Raw genomic sequence first — 20,056 nt, 5'->3', positions numbered from 1 at the left:
TGGGGGGCAGGGCTTTGGTATCAGCACACCCTCACCTACAGCTCCCAGAGAGGTTGGTTACATTGTGGATTTTGGGCCATATGTATCAAGCAAAATTGCATTTGCAAACGCCGAAATTCGCAGAATTTCTGCGTTTGCGAATGCAATTTTGTCAAATGGTATGTATTAAGGCAAAATAAGGAATCGCAAAATTTGCAATTCCTTATTTTGCGATTTCATTTAAGGAATCGCAAATGTTGCCATTCCTTAAATGCAATGTAAGAAGCACCCAAAAAATGCTATTTGGCCTTAAGGAATCGCAAATTAACACCAGCTTCAAATTGGTGGTAATTTGCGATTTCTTTGAAAAATGCACTTTTTTGCATTTTTCAAAGTGCAATCTGAAGCACATACATGCCCTTAGGGCATGTATGTGCGCCACATGTGCACCCATGCTTATTTCTCTGGTGCAACAGGGTGTCCTTTTGACACCCCTGCACCCTTGAAATTGCATTCTCAATTTGCGATTTGCTAATTGCTAATCGCAAATTGAGAATGTCTTCCCAGTCATTCCTATGGGCCTCCAGGCCCATACGAATGAATGGGGAGGTATTCCTTAATTGCTAATCGCAATTTGCGATTCGCAATTGAGGAATATGTAGGATTTGTAAAATGTATTGCAAATCCTACATACATAGCATTTTGCGATTCTCAAATAGCGATTGGCAAAAAATCGCTATTTGAGAATCGCAAAATGACTTTTTGAGACATTTGGCCCTATGTAGGATTCGCAAAATTTATTGCAAATCCTACATACATAGCATTTTGCGATTCTCAAATAGCGATTCGCTAAAAATCGCTATTTGAGAATCGTAAAATGACTTTTTGATACATATGGCCCTTAATCACTACAGGAATCTTATCAGTTTCCCCATGGTTAGGGCCAGCCGTACAGTTTCTGCTGCTCTAGGCAAAAAGTCCAAAGTATGTCCACTCATACGTCCCCCTTCATGTCTCCCACGTACACATTCATGCACAACTACATGAGCAAAACCAGTGCCATATTCACGTCCCTTTCATACGTAAAATGCGTGAGACTAGATGTCACTCAAAGTGAACTTTGAAACAAACTGCAACTTAAAGTAGCAGAGTTAAAATGTCCAGGTACGTGGTCAGTAACAAAATAAAATGTGACGCTTTTATGTTTTTAAAAAAAGAAACGGTTCTGTGTGTTTAGAGTGATGAATGGCAAAAGCATTGGCAAATCCAATAGATCTTCTTCTCGATATCAACTTTTGGCTTTGTCAATTCTTCTCATTTTGCTTCAACATGGTTTATGTAAACTTTGTTGTTGGGGGAATAGGTTTTTTCTGTATCAAAAAGTGCGCTTTGCAATCATAGTCACTGGCACTGTAGGGAATTACTTTGTGTGCAGATGAGCCTCTTGTGAAATAGCAGAACAAAGTCACACACAGCCAATAGCCGAAAGGGCTTCCCCGTTGCTGTATGCTGGAGTGGGTGGAATAAAAATATGAATGAAACAACAGACCTATGAATGAGGAAGAATTTGTGACTGGCTCGACAACACTCTTCCATTTGAGCCACAAGTCACGGCATTATCAGGAAAGTGTTTTGGCATTCTTAAAAGCCTTAAATCGATAATTGGCTTTTTCCAACTCCTGCTTCGGCAAATGACTGTACAGTCTTTAATCATCTCGCCACCTGACTATTGCACCTCACTATTGCAACATTCTTTGTCTGGGCGCTGCCAGGGACAGTATTACACATTGTCACACATTTTCCTTGTTTGTATCGGGTGCACCTTTCAAAAGGTGCGCCCTGCCAAACAAGGAGAGTGAGCCATATTATATTGAACAAGCTGCCCCGAAGCAGCCGCTAAATGTGCGCCAGCGCTATCTGTATTACAGAAGGGGCCGCATAAGTGTCTGCGGCCACTTTTATAATACCAAAGTGTCCCAGGGGCAGGCAAAGCAGGCACAAAAGCTTGTTGAGCACTCCGGCCAATTTGTATAGTATGGCCCCAGGGATGTAATAAACAGATTGCAGACTGCTGAGAATGTGGATGCCAGATTACTCTTCCATTTGCCTAAATTCTGTTCTGTCTCTAAGCTGCGTTGCAAACATCAATGGCTTCCGATTGAGAAACGTGTCCAGTTCAAAGCCTTGTGCATAGCTCATCAGATTATCAACAAGCAGGGGCAGCGAGTTTGGCTGTCCCGGTAGAGCAGTAGATACCTACCAGGGCCCTCCGCTCTGCCGACCGGAACTTACCTCTTATACCTAGTACCAAAAGACTGAGAGGTCGGTCCTTCTGAGCAATAGCTTCGGTTACATGGAATAACCTGCCTTTACAGCTATGGAAGACTCAAAACCATCTGTGTTTCAGAAAGCAACTGAAGACCTGGCTGTCTGCAGCAAAGGCCCTTTCTATATTAATTCTGCGTTGTGCCACCGTGGTGGATGTAATGAGCGTTCTGGCGCTAGCGCGAATAGTAGCGGCGCCGCCGCAGTAATAATGCACGGGACACTCGTTAGGTTTCCTCGTGGCTCCGACTGACTCTGTCGGCCACGCCCCCTTTATTTTATAGCTGGCACGTGACGGCACGTGCCAGCGCTAGCGTAACCTCGTCGGCGCGGGTAGACTGCACCGCTACCCTACGCCGGAGGATATTACAGTGGAAGGCTAGCACTGGCAAGCCCCGTTTCCTGGGCAGCTATGCGCTTTAGAAGTCTTTATAAGTGAACAGGATGGCTGAAAGCACCTAAAAGTATGTTAGATGCATCATTTTGTAAAATCAAAACGTCTTGCATAACGCCAGACCTAAAGATGCTAAAAGCAGCACTCAGAATTATCTCAGTGAGAGCACACTAAAGGCTGCTATTTAATCAAGATGGGATGAAACAGTATCCTCAAAATACAGGATTTTGCCTCCCTTAATTCCTAGGGCACCTACTTAAAGGGGCCATGCGGTGAGTGTCATAATAGAACTCTAAAAAAACATTCTAGAAACTGATTATTGGTGATTGTTAGAGATGCAGGACTGGGTAACGAGAATGTTTTTCTCTACACTAGATGGCCGCATTAAGACCTAAGGACATTGGAAGATATCAGAGGTTTTCACTCACATAAGCCTGTTCCAGACGTTCATTAGTTAGGTTTATTCCAGGGTACGATAGAGTTCTTCCCAACCGAGATCATTTGATTGTAAGACGTTCCCTTCACCACTAGGTGGTCAATCTCCTTCCACATCATCCAGCTGGTTGCCAGAAGGAGGGCTAACACCAATTACAAGTTACTGACTTTACAGAAAACTGAGACCGGTGGGTCGTTAGATGAAAGCAGAGGGTGATGGGTTCTCTAGGAAATTGAGCATTCAACACTTGACAATTTAATTAAGGGCACAAACAAGACATAAAATGCACACAGAAAACAGATTACTACAAAATATAAAGTTTAGAATATAATTTTATGAATGAATATCAAACTCTAAATAATATGTGTGGGTAGGCACACCTCATTAGAGTGCATGGGTCCATCCCAAATAATACATTGGGGGGCGAGGGGACATGTTGTCCTGAAATATTAGAGGAGAGTGGAGGGTGAGATACTGCACTGTGGGACGACACAATGACCAATATTTCCCACCTGAGATCAAAACAATAGACATCCAAATGTAACTCCGCGATGAAGGGTCCCACACTGAAATACAAACCATTAAAGTTAAAACAAAGGATTGCATATTGATTTGCTCCTAAAATACAAGTTACTAATGAAAAAAGAGAATAACACTATTTATTGGAATAACAAAGTATTACTTTTAATATTTTCTCAATGTCACTTTTGTGACGTAGCGGCGTCGTAAACAATGCGCCACGTTGCGACACATTTACAACGTGAGCCATCTAGGGAGATGTGTCATGTTGTAAAGCCCTGTGTCACATTATACCTGCATCAGGTATAATGTATGCACGGTGGGCGTTCCCACGCAAGAAAGCCTCGTAAAAGTGACGCTGTGAAATCTACAAGATTTCACTGCGTCACTTCTATGACGCCACTGCGTCAAAACCTTACGCCTGCTTGTAGCATGCGTAAGGAGTGATGCAGCACAATAGGAATAGGCATTCCTGAGCATTGCTGGAATTAAGTCGTGCTAGCGAAACTTCTACAGCAATGTGTTACCTTTATGCCAACAGATGAGTGACGCATCTGTCCATCCTTGCGCCACGGTGCGCCACATTGCAAATGCAGCGCATCCATGGTGGCGCAAGTGATTTTGCGCGATGCATTTGAACTGACACATCTCTGCTAAAGTACAGAGATGTGTCCGTTCTTCCAAATCTGGCCCCTAATATTTAGGTAAATCTTTTGACAATGCATCATACAATGAGTCGCATTACAATAATGTAATGGTGCAGAACAAGGCATTTTGGTGCTGGACTACAGGACGTCCACTGGAGCATTGGAAAATCAGACTACCTAATAAAACTGCAAACAATATATTAAGTGTAAATAGGTTGGCAATGTCAAATTTAATATTAAGTATTGAAACAAAGGCATGCAAGAGACTGCTTTATTGCATTCGGATTATCAATGTGCCCTACCAAGCTACAGTGGAGAGAGCCAAGTAACGAGAGAGCAGATCTTGTAACTTAAGTGGGATCTAAGCGTGGCCCCATGGTAGTCTAATGAATTTAGCTCCATTTCAGCCATCCTTCATCTCTCTCCCATCTTATATCTCCATTGTTGCCAAAATGTAAAATCTGAATGAGAAAGCTACCAAATAAGCTTGAGCAAATCACTGATTTCTTTGTCGTAGTTGAGTCCAGCAGGGCGGATCGTGTCAACATGTGAATCCCTTAGAGAAATTTCATCAGCAGTGCAGCCATCAGGGTCAGCAGGCCCGCCAGCAAGGAGGGCTTCATCAAGGAGCCAGCATTGCAGAGACTGCCGAAGCAGCAGGAGTTGGAAAAAGAAACCTCCCCTCCATCATAGAACTCCGTGGAGGTGCTCAGGCAGTTCATGATACTCAGACAGTGTTTCTTCACTCCATTGAAGCCGACTAGTGCAAAAGGAGAGAAAAAGAGATGATCAATTCTGAGGTTTCACAACAAGGCATTGGTTCTGCTTTATTGGGATGCAACAATACGGGAACAACATGCCTTTGTCATGGAGAAATGCTAGGTAAGTGTCAATCAAAACTGTCACCACGGAGTTAGTCGCTTCACATCCATTTGTTTAATCTCACATTATATAATGTGCATTTTCCCTTTGAAAGGAAACGGTCTGAAGAGATAAACGTTTATTTAAATTAATTCATGAAAACTCCAAGTAATCTTTTCAGCCAGAGTATCTATCTGAGGAAGAAGAACTGATCAGCATTTTAAAGAATGACTGCTATACATGCAGAGAGAAAGTTTTCAAAAAGAATAAGAAATTTAAGAAATGATTGCAAAATGTAAATGCTAACTCTTCATGTTGCAATGTGAAGTAAATTAAGATGAGAGCTCCACAGTTGCTTAAAAAAGGCTACTTTCTGGCTAAGGTCTGCTGTGCCACCTTGTCTTTAGGGTGACAACCTTAGTCCAGATCATTACAGCCACAAGCTTCAGTCTTGAACTTTTCACCTATGAAACATTGATTTCAGTGTTTGGTCTAATTAGTTCAGCGAAAGCAAAGCAAGACTACAACACCCAAAATGCATTAGGCAATCACACAAAAGTCCAGGTCTAAAACAATGCCCATAGTGACACTGGAGTAATGTGGCCACTTTACTTACTTCCCTTAGTGAAGCACTGGCACGGATTCTTGGTTATATCAACAGAAAACATCACTTCTAATTTAAACAATTAGGGGAGAGGATGTAGCCTTACGGCTAGAGCGGTCAACCCTGAAGCTGGGGAGCCGGGTTCGAGTCTCGGCAATGATGCTCAGCATCCTGTTATTCTGGAACATAAGCACTTTTGAGGACCTTGACAAGTAATCCCTTGAGGACTAGGAGGGAAATCTAAGTAATGCCTCATTTAAGATGATGTGCATTCTAATTAAGAACACAGAGAAAAAGGGCATTAAACTGCAACAGGAAATAGAGGAACCATAGAAAGAGATTGCGACATCTGAACTAAAGGAGGTAGTGAAGAAGAATTACGCCATTCTGGATGAGATCCTTGAGGTTCACCAAATTTATTTGAGAGATAAAAATGTAAAAGAGATAATAAAGATTATAAGGATGGGAGAGTTTACACCTTCTCCCATGAATATGATAATGTCAAAATCACTGGAGAAGACAAAAGACCACGTGAGGACACTCTGAAATTAACCTCTGCGAGTAGCACAACCTCTCTATTTCTGTGGCTAGTTTGGTTCCCACGGAAGAATTAACAGGAACAACTGAGACAGATAATAGGTCTAATCATTTTTTATTGGAAACGGAGAGACTCAGATTGGGGCCAAGATCAATACCCAAAGATCAAAAACAAGAAGGGGGGGAGGAGATGGCAGGAGTACAAACAGAAACAACAAAAAAGCAAAACAAGAATCGGTGGGCAGAATGACTACATCCAAGAGAATGGAGAACCCGAGGGATTAGGTAGGAATAGAGACAATGTTGCACAGGAACTAATGATCGTTAATCTTTCTGATAAAGTCTCAGCTCCTGGCTCCAGCGCTGCTCGGGAGCTTAATTTGGTGGTTCCCCAGAGTCCCGGGGGCTGTTTCCAGCACGCCTCGGAAGCGGAAGGTGCAGCGCTCAGCTGGAGATCGCTTAGATGCTTCTTGAGATGCAGGATCGTCCCTGGCGCGACCTCGGGGGGATCTCATGCTTCTGAGGCAAAATGGCTGCTGCCGGGCGGCTTTGTTCACCTGATCCTGTGGTGCCAGCGGAGGTTGCCACCTGAAGACCTTGGCTTGCCATTTTACACCAGCACTAGAGGTGAGCCGGGCCCCATCGCAACTAACAGGGCGCCCTCGCTGCCTCCAGTCTGCTCTGCCCCAGGGCATGCCTGACCCCAAAATGGCGGCGCTTTAGGGACATCGGTGCCAATGACTACCAGGACAGACTTTCAAACTGGCGATCGGCTGCTGTCAAAGCATAGCCTAAAGAGCTCTCCTCCTGTGCCCTCCTCCTGTGCCCTCCTCCTGTGCCCATCCAGCGTCGGCGTTGCTGAGGCTCCTCCATTTGGCCCCAGATGAAGTGGGACTGCTTTGTGGCATGTTCTCCCCTCCTCCCGGGACTTCCTCCCGTCCTCGAACAGCTGTCTTGGCGCCTGTGGTCTTTCTTCCCTGACCCCTGGTCTCTGGATCGAACTCCTCTGCCCCAGCTCCTCATGGACGATGAGGCTGTGACTTTGCTGCGGACTGCCTTTCTCCCCCCGGACTTGCTGGCTATGGCAGCCCTCTTCCTGGACTTTCGGACCTGGACCTCTGTGTTCCCCGTCATTTTCTTTTTATGACTCGCTTCTTCTTCTACCTTTCTCCTCCACCATTTTAGCGTTCTCTGACCTCCCCCCTATGTCCTAGCGACCTTTCTATTGTCTCTCCTGCTGCCTCTGACATACTCCTCGCTGTCCCTCCCTTGGTGCTGTGACTGCATCCCCACTCCGACCCCACTTAATGGAACTCTGCTTTTCTGTATATAGAGATAACTCTAATCACTAGTATATGCAGTAGACCTTTGTACTCTCTACCATTCCTATGTGTGTCTTAGAGTATATCCATCCGTATCCCTTCCCTATGTATATAGAGATATCTCTAATCACTAGTATATGCAGTAGACCTTTGTACTCAATCTTCTGCGCAATCCTTATATTTTTACTAAATCTCTGGAAGAACGTTTCCCTCCGTCCTATACTGTAACTGATGTAAATGTTGTTCAAATGATGATGTCTGTTGAATAGGAAACACTAATTGAGGTAGACCTGATTAGAAATTAACTTGAAATTGCTGAGGACGTGTCATTGGATAGTGGATTTAAACCCAAATCAAAATATACCCCGATTGACACACATCCCAACATAGATTTGTTTAGAGACAGGGTTACACAAGGTTTTTATGAACTTATGGAACACCCTATTCCCCCGAATTTGAAAAATCACAACCTCATAGGAGGCGAGACCAAAGCACTTAAGGGACTTTTTTTTTTTTTTTTTTTTTTTTTTTTTTTTTTGGGGTCAACCTGCTTTATTGATGTAAACAAAATATGATACACAGCTTGAGTCGCCTACAACCCGGAGGCCGGCAGCAAAGTTAACGAACAGTACACAGCCCAGTAGCCGGCATCCCGGGGGCCCGGCGGCGTATAGAAAGACATATAGGATACTGGTTCAGCAGCCTGGGGAGTAGGACAAGCAAGGATGAGCAGCAGTTGAACAGGGTTTCGTGGTCGAGAGGTGAGATCCCCCACCGTTATGTGTGTTGTAAAAGAAAAAAAAAAAAAAAAAACCAGGAACCCAAACCTCCCCAACTCAGGTTATAACTACGAGGCCGAATGTGACTGTACTAGAGCGCGAATGATGAGTGGTGCAGCAAGGTGGGTCAGGATGGCCGTAGCCCATGGCGGAACCAATGTCTGGGTCTGTTATCACTGTGTGGCAGAAGCCTGCAAAGGTGTGTCCTACAGACGTAGAGTGTAAAACGGGGTGTCCGCTAGCAAGATCATGGAACGGGCAGTGGACGCAGAAAAAGGGGAGTAGTCATGCCCAAAGTGGAGGGGGGGGGTGTGGGTCAGGCCACGCCTGGGCGGCCTAGTTCATACAGGACGTCGCAGGGGCATGAGAGCGTGTGGGGACGAAGAAAGTCAGATGTCGCAGGAGGTATCAAGGGGCTGCGATCCGGGAGGGATATCAGCGCGCTGAGGAGGGGGAGGCAGGTCGCCCGAGCGTGCGTCGTCATCCGGACGCGTGAGCAGATAGTGCGTTAGTGGTTCCCAAATGTCTCTGGGCCTGCAGGAGAGGGGTACCAGTTCGGCAAAAGTGGTGTGCTGATCTTGGCAATACGTCAGATCTGTAAGCCAGTCCTTAAACTTAGGCGCCCGTCCTCTGCCCCAGCGGCAAGCAACTCGTCTCTTGGCTAAGAGCAAGGCGGTGTCAACAAATTTCCGGCATCCTTTAGGCATGTGCATCGTGTATCCGAGTATGGCGACCAGAGGGTCTGCAGGCACCGCCTCACCCACCATCTCTGCAAGAGCCTCTACAACCAACTGCCAGTAATGAGCAACCTGAGGACAGTCCCATGCCAGGTGCAAGAAATCAGCATGATCAGCACGGCAGCGGTCACATCGGTCGCTGTCAGCCAGACCAAACCTATATTTCCGAGCCGGAGTGTAATACATCCTCTGAAGGAATTTGTAGTGAATAATTTTCAATCTGCTGCTAGCAGATACACGGGAGGTGAGCGTGCAGCAATACTTCCACTGCTCATCGGTAATGTCGATGGCGAGTTCAGTCGACCAGCGCAACCGAGTATTAGAGTCCGGCTCAGGGGCAGCAACGCGAATTTGGCGGTAAAGACCGGAGACCAAGTGGGTCCCGTCTTGCGACCCCAGTAGGAAGTGCAATGGCGCTAGGATATCAGGTTCATTGGGATAATCAGGTAAGATGTCCCGCATCCCCGCACGTAGCCGAATGTAGTAAAAGAGTTCAAGGGAGGTGTGCGCTTGTGCCTTGAAGAACAATTCCTCAGTCTTAAAACTACCCTCATGGAACAGGTCACCCCAACAGGCGATGAGTAATTTGTCACACAGTTGACGAAAACCGCGTTCCGACAAGAGAGATAGTTGTGGGTGGTAAGAAAGTGGCAGTTTAGGAGAGTAGGGCAGCGGGCATGACAGGTGTCTAGCAATGCGGCGCCATGCATCCAATGTGCAGGAAACCGATGTGTTCGCAGTGGTGATGGATGTCTCAGGACAGTGCAGCAGGCCGTTGAGTGGTATAGGGTGTACGATCCAGTCCTCTACCGCTATGTGCGGCATAAAAGGAGTTGGAGCCATCCAATGGTAGGCAAAATGCGCTTGTGCGCATTGGTAATAGGTTTCAAAATCAGGGACGTCAAAGCCACCTCTATCGTAGGGGAGGGTCAGAGTCGACCATTTTAAGCGGGGAGATTTGCCACCCCAGAAAAGCCTGCGCAGTTCCGTGCGGAGCGTTCTGAAGAAAAAAGCGCCAGGGTAATAGGGGATGTTGAGGAATAGATACAGGAAGCGAGGTAAGATCACCATTTTGATGAGTGAGGCTCTACCCGCCATGGAGAGTGGCAGAGTGATCCATCTGTCCACTGAAGCAGTTAATTTGGTCATGGCTACTCCATAGTTGGCACGCAAAGTCTCATCTCTATCGCGAGAGATACGAATCCCCAAATATTTAAGATCATCGCTACACCACTCTAGCGGGTAATCGAGAGGGAAGGACTGTACGGCATCAGTGAGGGGAAAAAACTGCGACTTCGCCCAATTGATGTGGACACCTGAAACCCCTCCGAACATTATGAATTCTCTAAGCAGGGGATTGAGATGCGTCTCAGGACGTTTAACATATAATGTGATGTCATCAGCATAGAGGGACACATCTATTTGCCGTTGCAGACATAGCACTGCTCCCTCTCGGTGTAGCTGCCGTAAACGACAGGCAAGCGGTTCGACCGCGATGGCAAATAATAGGGGAGAGAGCGGGCATCCCTGCCGGGTGCCTCTTGTAAGTGCGATAGGTAGTGATAGGCGGCCATTAATGAGCACTCTCGCAGTGGGGTCAGTATACAAGAGTCGAACCCAAGAGATAAACAATTTGGGGAAACCCATGCTGGCTAGAACCGAAAAGAGGTAAGGCCACTCGATCGAGTCGAATGCCTTAGTGGCATCTAGGAACACGGCTGCGACAGGGACGTCGGGGTGAACCGTGCGAAGCACGGCAAAGAGGGTGCGAAGATTATGGGATGTAGATCTACCCGCCACAAAGCCAGACTGATCAGGTAAGACCAGCCTGGTCATGAGTAGCGACAGTCGGGTGGCTAAGACCTTGGCTAGGATCTTGACATCGCAGTTTAGTAGGGACAGTGGTCGGTATGACTCACAGGTGGTGGGGTTTTTATCCGGTTTCAGAAGGGAGGTGATCACCACCTCACGCATAGAGCGGGGCAGTATCCCATCAGCTAGGGATTCCGTGAAGACCTCGCGGAGCACCGGCGCCATTATGTCAATGTAGGTTTTATAAAATTCGGCCGGTAAGCCATCGAGCCCCGGCGCCTTGCCATTCCGAAGGGACATGATGGCCTCGCGGATCTCGTCTAGCTCGATAGGAGCCGCAAGAAACTCCCTGTTCCCATCGCTGAGCCAACATAATGCCACCTCGTTAAGGTATTCAGTGTACGAGGTGTGTTCCACTGCCGTAGAAGTGTATAGGGAAGAGTAGTGTGTAGTGAAGGTCGATAGTATTTCTGCCGGGTCCCTGACTATAGTGCCGGTGTCATCAGTAAGCTCAAGTATAGTGTTGTGCATCCGAGATGGTCGCGTGATTGCAGCGAGCACTTTTCCTGGCCTATCCCCCTCACAATATTTCCGAGCAACCCAGTGTTTGCCCCGATATTTCGCCTCCCTGGCTGCCTCCTCCTCAAACTGCGATAGTGTCTCCCTAAAGGTGGCGTGTAAGTGCGGGTCAGGATCCGTGGTCATGCGGTGTTCCAGAGCTCGCAGGTCGCGCTCCAGTGAGGCTATGGACCGTAGGATATCGCGCAGCACCCCGTGACTCTTGGAGATGCAGAAGCCCCTAATGGTGACCTTAAAGGCCTCCCAGATGTGATCAACTGAGTCTACCGAGCCTTTATTCCTTGGGAAAAAATCTGCTATCTCCTCACCCAACTCAGTGCGGAAGACAGTGTCCAAAAGTACATCAGGACGCAGTCGCCACTGAGGACGTGGATCGTCCCACCCAGGAATGTTGAATTGCATAGTCACAGGGCTGTGATCGGAAAAGGTTCTAGGCAGGTGTTCTGCTCTTATCAACTCTGCAGTGACCTCCCTGTCAACTAGGAAATAGTCGAGTCGCGCCCATGTCCCAGTGTGTGAGGTAAAGTGTGTCCCTTCTCGCTCCTGGGTATGCAGGTGTCTCCAGGCATCCAAGAGCCCACCCTCCTCCATGATTCCCTCCAGTGTCATTCTAGACTTGGGCTTGTAGGAGTTAACACCATCTGCCCTATCCATGGGGGGCACTAGTGCGAGGTTGAAGTCTCCACCCCATACAACATGTCTTGCCCCAACAGCTACAATCTTCCCCCATAACGTAGAAAAAAAGGCAGGAGTATCAACGTTTGGTGCATACATAGATACAAATATATAGACATCACGGCCAATTCGTCCCCACAGTAGTGCATAACGCCCTTCCCCGTCCACCGCCTCTCCGAGACGAAGAAAAGGCACTCCGCGGGCAATAAGCACCGCGACCCCCCTTGCATAAGTCGAGTATGAGGAAAAAACACGGGCACTAGCCCATTTTGTCGCAAAAATGGCATCGCCCCGAGCAGGCAGATGCGTCTCCTGCAACATAGCAACTTGTACATGATGTCTGTTCAGATAGGCAATTATATTTCTGCATTTCCTAGCATTATTTAGACCCCTGACATTCCACGATACGCATGTCAATTTCGCATTTGCATTCAACACCGCCATAGATGCAGCAAGTCTATATGTGAAAACGCCCGAAGGGACCTAATGTCATAGCCACAGCCATCCCGCCCAAACCCAAAGAAACACCAAATCAGCAGATAAAGATACAGTCTGAGCAACAGCAGCCTCGTAAAAACCAACCTCCCCCCACCCACCCCAGCATCCCGAACTTGCCAGTGGCCATGGATCCCACCCTCGTAGTCCCACCCCAACCACCCTTCCAGCCGCAACAGCAGCAAAAAACAACACAACCATGTAATGGGGAACACCCAGTAGGGGTAAGGCATAGAGTGCGTACTGCCACCACCCGGTCCTTAGCTCCAGTACTGTACTACCCTCGATGGAGACTAAGGCCAAGGGAGTGGTCCTCGGCGTACATTACCACTGGGGTGCAGTGTCCATGCATGTCCATCGTTCTCTCCTCGCTCCAGCTACCAAAGTTCCATACGCTGGTGGAGAGACAGCAGGCGTGGCCGGCGTTGTTCACACATCCCGCAAGCACAGTTAGTCATCTTGTTGTCCAGGGGGGACATCAGCATTCTCCAGGTCCTCAGCAGGCACATTCCCGCCCCTGCGCGCTGCACGCACAGATTTCAAAAAAATCTTCCGCCTTCTGCGGGTTAGTAAAGAAACGTTGCTTACCCTGATGGGTAACTCGCAGTTTCGCCGGATACAGGAGGGCATAATCAATTTGGGCCTCTCGCAGCTTTTTCTTGACGGGCAGAAATTTGCGCCTTTCGTCTTGGACCATCGGTGTAAAATCGGGATAGATTGAGAAAGTGACTCCATTATACTGCAGCGAGTTCTGAGTGCGGGCCGCCCGGAGGGCCGTGTCGCGATCCCGATAGTTCAATAGCCGTGCTATTATAGGCCTAGGAGGCAAGCCAGGCTGGGGGATCGGCGCCAGAGAGCGGTGGGCCCTCTCCACTATGAACTGAGGAGAAAAGGCGTCCTCTCCGATGGAACCCCTAAGCAGTTTTTCCACGTACAGCTCCATTCTGCCTGTGGCCGTGGATTCCGGCACATTCGTTATGCGTATGTTGTTACGGCGACTGCGCGCCTCCAAATCTTCGTTCTTTGCCGCTATGACGCGCAGCAAATTGTCCATCCTGGCCAATTGTGACGTATGGGTCGCGGTGGTGTCCGAGTTGTCGGATATCCGCTGCTCCGCAGTCGTAATGCGTTCCTCATGGCGGTCAACCTTGTGCACAAGGGCATCCAACCGAGCTGTTACCCCATCCACTTTTTCCACGACAGTGGCAAAGCCCTGTCGCATCTCTTGGATCAGACTCGTGAGATCTGCCGCAGGGGCCGGGGGAGGGGGGGGGGGTGGGTTGTGGAGAAGATGTGCTAGGCCCCGGGTTTAGCGGCGTCGATTTAGCGCCTCTGCGAGCAGTGTCGAAGCTTAGTTTGGGCTGGCGGTGTTCAGGACGCCCCATGGTAGCTCCCAGCGACAGTCCACAATCCCGGATGGGCAGTGGCAGGACAATTCAATGGGCCTCAGAAGGAGTGGCAGTCGGAGAGGGGGGAGGACGGCCCCGCCGCAGTGTACTTTTGTAGTGCAAAACAGGAGAGATGGCGATGAGCTTCGTCGGTCTGCGCCCCCCGAGGCTCCAGAGAAGCGACAGTGGATGCAGGAGCAAAGATGCGCAGAGCACTCAGTGGACACTAGTGTCGTAGGGTCCTTCAAGGCGGAGCCCAGACTTCAGGGCCCGTGGCAGTTCCAGGTCAGTAGGATTCAGGCCAGCAGTACAGACAGCAGCGGCCAGCAGCGAGGAAGAGAGCCCCCCCCGGGGATCGCCACACAAGGGGGCAGTCCAGGGCCCTCACACAGGAGGGAGACACGGCAATCCCACGACCCGACAGTATCTCCTGATGTGGCCCCCGCGTAGGGGCCCGTCAGCAGGGAGCACGGTGCAGCGGTAAGGTCCAGCGCGATGGGGTCAGGCCTCAGACCCTGTAGGTCCGTCAAGTTCCGCTATGCCGGCCAGTTGCGGTGGCGAGGCGGGAAGCAGTCAGGGCAGGCCGCAGTCCCGTCCAGCATGGGAGGATCAGCCCCCCCCCAGTACCAACAACAGGGGGCCACCAGCGATGGGGAGGGGGGTGGGACGCAGCTCCGGGAAGTGCAGCCAGTCGTCTCCTACCTCCGCGGTGATCGCCGCACGTCTTCTCAGTAGGATCACAGGTCGTGGCGGCAAGGTGCGGCCTGTAGTCTCGTGGCGATCCCCAGGGTCGCGTGAATATAGCAGCCGGTCCGGCGCCTGCCCGAGCTCCAGTGGCAGGGTCGGTCAAACTTCTACCGGCCGTATCTCCGGTTTCAGGGCACGTAGAGCCACCAAACTTGGAGCGAGTGTGGGGAACGATGCAGGATTCAGAAGCCAACCCTTCTGGGTCGTTTTAGCACCCTGTGGCGCAGGATCGGAGAAGGATCATATGCCGAGGAACGGGAGCTGCGCGTCTAGGCAGCCATTCCGTAAGCGCGCCCTCTAGCGCCCCAAGCACTTAAGGGACTTAAATCTGATCCCTCGATTGTTATCCGTGAAGCGGATAAGGGGGGGAATGTAGTGATTATGGAAAAATCAAGCTTCATGAGGGAGATAGATCGCCAATTGGCGGATATGTCTTGCTACATCAAGCTCCCAGGGAACGCCATTAAGACATTAGGTACAAACATTAACATGAGACTTGTAGAGTGGCGGGAGAGTGGCTTTTTAAGTAAGGAGGAGTGTAGATACCTGACGGTCTCGGAACCCACGTTTCCGTGTATTTACATTTTACCGAAAATACATAAGGGATGCCCTTTTCCAACAGCCCATCCTATTATTTCCGGGGTAAATTCACTAACGGAAAGACTCTCGGAGTTTGTGGATCATTACATCCAGCCACTACTACAAAACTTGCCAGCTTACATTAAGGACTGTGAGAAAGCGACTGTGCAAGGCGAACAGCCTTACCGATCTCCACGACTACGAGACCCAGATTCCTCTCCTGTGTCTCCGCAGGGACGCGATCGGGACTATAACCCGGAAGTCCCGCCTTCGAGAACCGGAAGTGGTTACCCGGGACCAATAACAGGGGAGTGGACGGACCGTGGCGAGAGAGAAGGCGGAAGGGAGTGAACTCGAAAGGAAGACGCGGGACCCGGTTTCAAGCAGGAAGACGCGGGACCCGACCAGAGGAAAGAAGACGCGGGACCCGGTTTCAAGCAGGAAGACGCGGGACCCGACCAGAGGAAAGAAGACGCGGGACCCGGTTTCGAGCAGGAAGACGCAGGACCCGACCTACGGACAGAAGACGCGGGACCCGACTCAGAGAAGACCTGGACATCGGGGATTACCGAAGACGGTGAAGAAACCTGGTCTGAGGATTGGTGGTGTCCGGAGGTGGCTGGGGAGCGGCCGTGACTCAGGAGAGTTACGGCGGAGCCAGGTTAGTGCTGGTGTCTTGGGAATAGGCGGGAGAGGGTGGAAAAGAGTGGGTGGCCATAGCGTATAACAGAGGAATTAGGTTAAATCCCTGTGTGACGACATACGCTGTCGTAGTTAAACCACTTACCGATGAAAACTGTGAATGCACACCCTTTCTTTTCAGCTAGGCACTGAACGAATCTAAGTTAAAGACCCTTATATGATATATGTTCCGTTTCTCCTCTTCCTTACTTTATCCCTACCTTGGTTTACTTTGGCTGTGGGACTATCCTCGAGGCACTTCAACAAACATAGTGCACCATGGTGTGGTGATGGAAATACACCTTTAATCCAGTGCAATATATCAATCTGATGGCTCCTTTCATTTCTTTATCCTCCTATGAGCCTCCGGGGAGAACACCGGGGTCCAGGACAACCCGAAAGCAGGACACCTTTATCCTCGTCAGACCATTCCAGTTCAAGGGAAACATCAGACGAAGAGGAAAAACAACCAACAACTATAACTCAACAACCTACATCTGCTACTTTTGTTAATAAACCTACATTTAAACCTGTACTTAAGCCTCCACGCCTGTTTATCAAGCCTGCCCTCCCACAAGTGGTGTCAGAAGTGGGATCCAAAGGCGAAATGGAGGCTGCTTTGGCAAAAATGGCTGAAAATCAAGAACATCTAGGGAAAGTAATGGTACGTTTTTTGACGTAGTCGAGGAAGATCGACGAAAATTGCACCAAGTACTCGCTGGTCAATAACAGACACAAGGGGCCGTTATGGACAAACTCACTACGGCCCTTGGCCAACAAAGAGGTCCTGCCACTTTACCCTCAGTAGTACTGCAGCGATATGTAGCGGGAGAAGATCCGGATTTTTTCTTCAGTAATTTTGAACGCATGGCAAGCGCAGCCTCATGGCCACCAGATAAATAGGGACAGTATTTGGGGCCACTGTTGTCAGGAGACCTGCAGGCCGCGTACCAAGCTGCCACCCTACAGGGGACAGTTCCCTATGCAGAGATAAAGAAATGCATCCTAGAGAGACTGGGAATCGACGACGAAACATATAGAATCAAGCTAAGACAAATGAAAGAGGGCCCACAAGAGACGCCTCGTGCTCTATACTTTAGGGTGAATGACATGGCGGACCGTTGGCTGAAACCAGCCGCTACAGTCAAGGATGGAATTATGGCAAAGATTTGTCTGGAGCAGTACTTAACTTCCTTACATCCCCCCATCCAACGTTGGGTTCGACAACAAGCAAATCTCACTCTAGAAACTGCAGTAGAAATAGCTAGCGCTTATAGTAGGGCTCAGGACTTTCAGAAGGGTAAAGAAGATGTAGGAAAAACCGGAGGGCACCCAATTCATAGGCCGACAAGACCTCTTATAGCCAAGAAACCTGAACCCCTTACTCTTGTTCCTAGCGCTCCTATGCCCAGTATTCCGTTCATCAGACCCCCAGCAACTGGTCCTCAGTGTTTCCAATGCGGAGGAATGGGACACATAGCCCGATTTTGCCCACAGCGAGAGGAGCCCATGGAAATAGGAATGGCTCGCAATTATTATTGCTCTCCCCCCAACAAGAAACGTCCTTCTTACAAATGCACTGTCTCAGTGAATGGACAACCAGTTACAGCCTTAGCTGACACCGGCTGTCTACACAGTGTAGTCCGCCCTCAAGACTTAGGTGACAAAATAGGTCCCATTGACGGTATGGTAGCCATTAAGTGTGTACACGGAGACACCAAACCATACCATCTCTATCTCAAGCTCCCTCCTCTGAGGCCGATAATTTCAAATCCTGCATGAGTGAACTTGCAAGGTGGATGAACGAAAACTGCCTCAAATTAAACGGTACAAAAACGGAGGTACTCGTAATTGGAGGAAAAGAGACAATGTGGACAAAAGACTGGTGGCCTTCCTGCTTAGGACCTCTACCTACTCCTAGTCAGGAAGCTAAGAACTTGGGTGTCTGGATAGACAACAAGCTCTCCTATGACAGCCATGTCAAAAAAACGGTAGGTAAGTGCTTTGGAGTCATGAAAACTCTCAACCGCACCCTGGACCTGCTCCCGCTGAATTCCAGGCGTACCATGACTCAGGCACTTATTACCTCCCGTATAGATTATGGCAATGTGCTGTTGTTGGGAACATCGGACAAAAACATCAGGAAGTTACAAGTTCTGCAAAATTCAGCTGCACGTCTAGTGCTAAGACTTCCTCGTAGGGCTCCCTCTAAACCCTCCCTGGCCTCCCTTCACTGGCTGCCTATTGGGCAGAGGATACTATTTAAAGCTCTCCTGTGGTGCCATAGGATTATCCATCTAAAAGCCCCCTCCTATCTGTCCGACTTAGCCCTACCTTATGAGCCGAATAGGTCCCTTCGTTCTAAGGGAATGGGGCTGCTCAAAACATCGTTCGTGAAAAAAGCAAGGATGGGTGGAAAGTCCTTCCGCACTATTGCGGCCAGGAAATGGAACACCCTCCCTACTCCCATTAGGCTAGAAAATAATGAGGCCTCTTTCAGGAAACTGCTTAAGACACATCTGTTTACCCTCTAACCGCCACCTTTCCCTGGGTTGGTTAAGTTTCTCTCTCCACAGCGCGGGGACACGCCGGGAGGCGTCACCAGGCGCTTTAAAAGCCCCTTTAATAATAATAATAATATCCTACCGCCAAGGTCTTAATTCAACATCCTCAGGATCAGGGCACGTCCTTGACTGTAGGTTTAATACCCAGATTACCAGAACAAGCTATTCTTGGTAATGATTACGCCAAGCTACCCCAGTTGCTACAGGAATCAGGAACAGAGGAAGTGAGTGAATGGCTAGCTACAGCCCCTTTTTCTAAAGACACAGAAAAAGAATGGCCGCTTTCCAAACCCCGGAAAAGCCGGAAGCAGAGACGGGCTGAAAAGGGTAGGACACCCTTGGTAATGCCAGTCATCCCGATAGAAAATCCTTGGGAAACAGACCGCAATTTCCATGCTGCTCAGCGAGAAGACCCTGTACTACAAGAGGCATGGAGAAATGCGCTCGACGAAGAAGACCCACAACATGTAGGTCCATATTTTTTTACTAAGAATGGGTTGTTGTATCGGAAGGGAGGACGCGAACAAAAAGCCCAGTTGTTAGTACCAGAACCCTTTCGAGAAAAAGTCTTGTATCTGGCCCATAGTCACCTTTTAGGGGGTCATTTTGGGGCGGATAAAACAGAGAAAACCATTATCGAAAACTTCTACTGGCAGGGAATATACCAGCAAGTAAAAAAATACTGTAGAGAATGTCCTATTTGTCAGCGACACAGTCGATACCATCCTCCCCGAGCCCCGTTGCTACCACTTCCCATTATCAATGACCCTTTTAGTCGGGTGGGCATGGATATAATTGGTCCTCTGTTACCCTCTCGAAGTGGATATAAATATGTATTGGTTATGGTTGATTATGCCACTAGATTCCATGAGGCTATACCTCTCCGTCGTCCTGACACAACTAACATAGCCAAAGCCATGATTGGGGGTTTTTCCAGGGTAGGATTTCCCAAAGAGATCCTAACCGACCAGGGAACTCCTTTTGTTTCCAAATTGATGAAAGATGTATGTAAACAGTTGGGGATAAAACAAATCAGAACATCGGCCTATTATCCACAGACGGATGGATTGGTGGAAAGATATAATGCCACTATTAAAGCCACTCTTAAGAAGCTGCTAGACCTCGAAACCAGAAGGTGGGAAGACGTTCTTACCTTGGCCCTCTTTGCCATCAGGTGTAAAGAGCAAAAGAGTACTGGTTACTCTCCCTTCGAGTTATTATATGGACATAAACCTCGCACCCTCTTAGACATTGCCAGAGAACAGTGGGAGACTGAACGAGATAACACCAAACCCTTACCAGAGTATGTGGCGAATCTAAAAACTCTTTTTTTTTTTCTTTTCATTATTTTTATTGAGCATGTTCGAAAATTACAAAATTAAACACATATTGCATT

At 48.6% G+C, this 20,056-nt stretch overlaps 1 protein-coding gene across 1 annotated transcript in view; it reads right to left on the bottom strand.

Moving 5' to 3' along the window:
- Positions 1-4,500: 4,500 nt before the first annotated feature.
- Positions 4,501-20,056, bottom strand: part of LOC144756303 (uncharacterized) — a 73,182-nt gene continuing 57,626 nt past the window's right edge. The window contains exon 3 of the mRNA XM_078646000.1: positions 4,501-5,060. Coding sequence (XP_078502126.1) covers positions 4,858-5,060 — 203 coding nt within the window. The 3' untranslated portion in view covers positions 4,501-4,857. The remainder of the gene's footprint in view (positions 5,061-20,056) is intronic.

The sequence above is a fragment of the Lissotriton helveticus genome, chromosome 5_1 (assembly GCF_964261635.1).
Source record: "Lissotriton helveticus chromosome 5_1, aLisHel1.1, whole genome shotgun sequence".
Taxonomy (NCBI): Eukaryota; Metazoa; Chordata; class Amphibia; order Caudata; family Salamandridae; genus Lissotriton; species Lissotriton helveticus.
The sequence above is the reverse complement of the archived record's forward strand: the minus strand, read 5'-3'. Positions and strand labels throughout refer to the sequence as shown.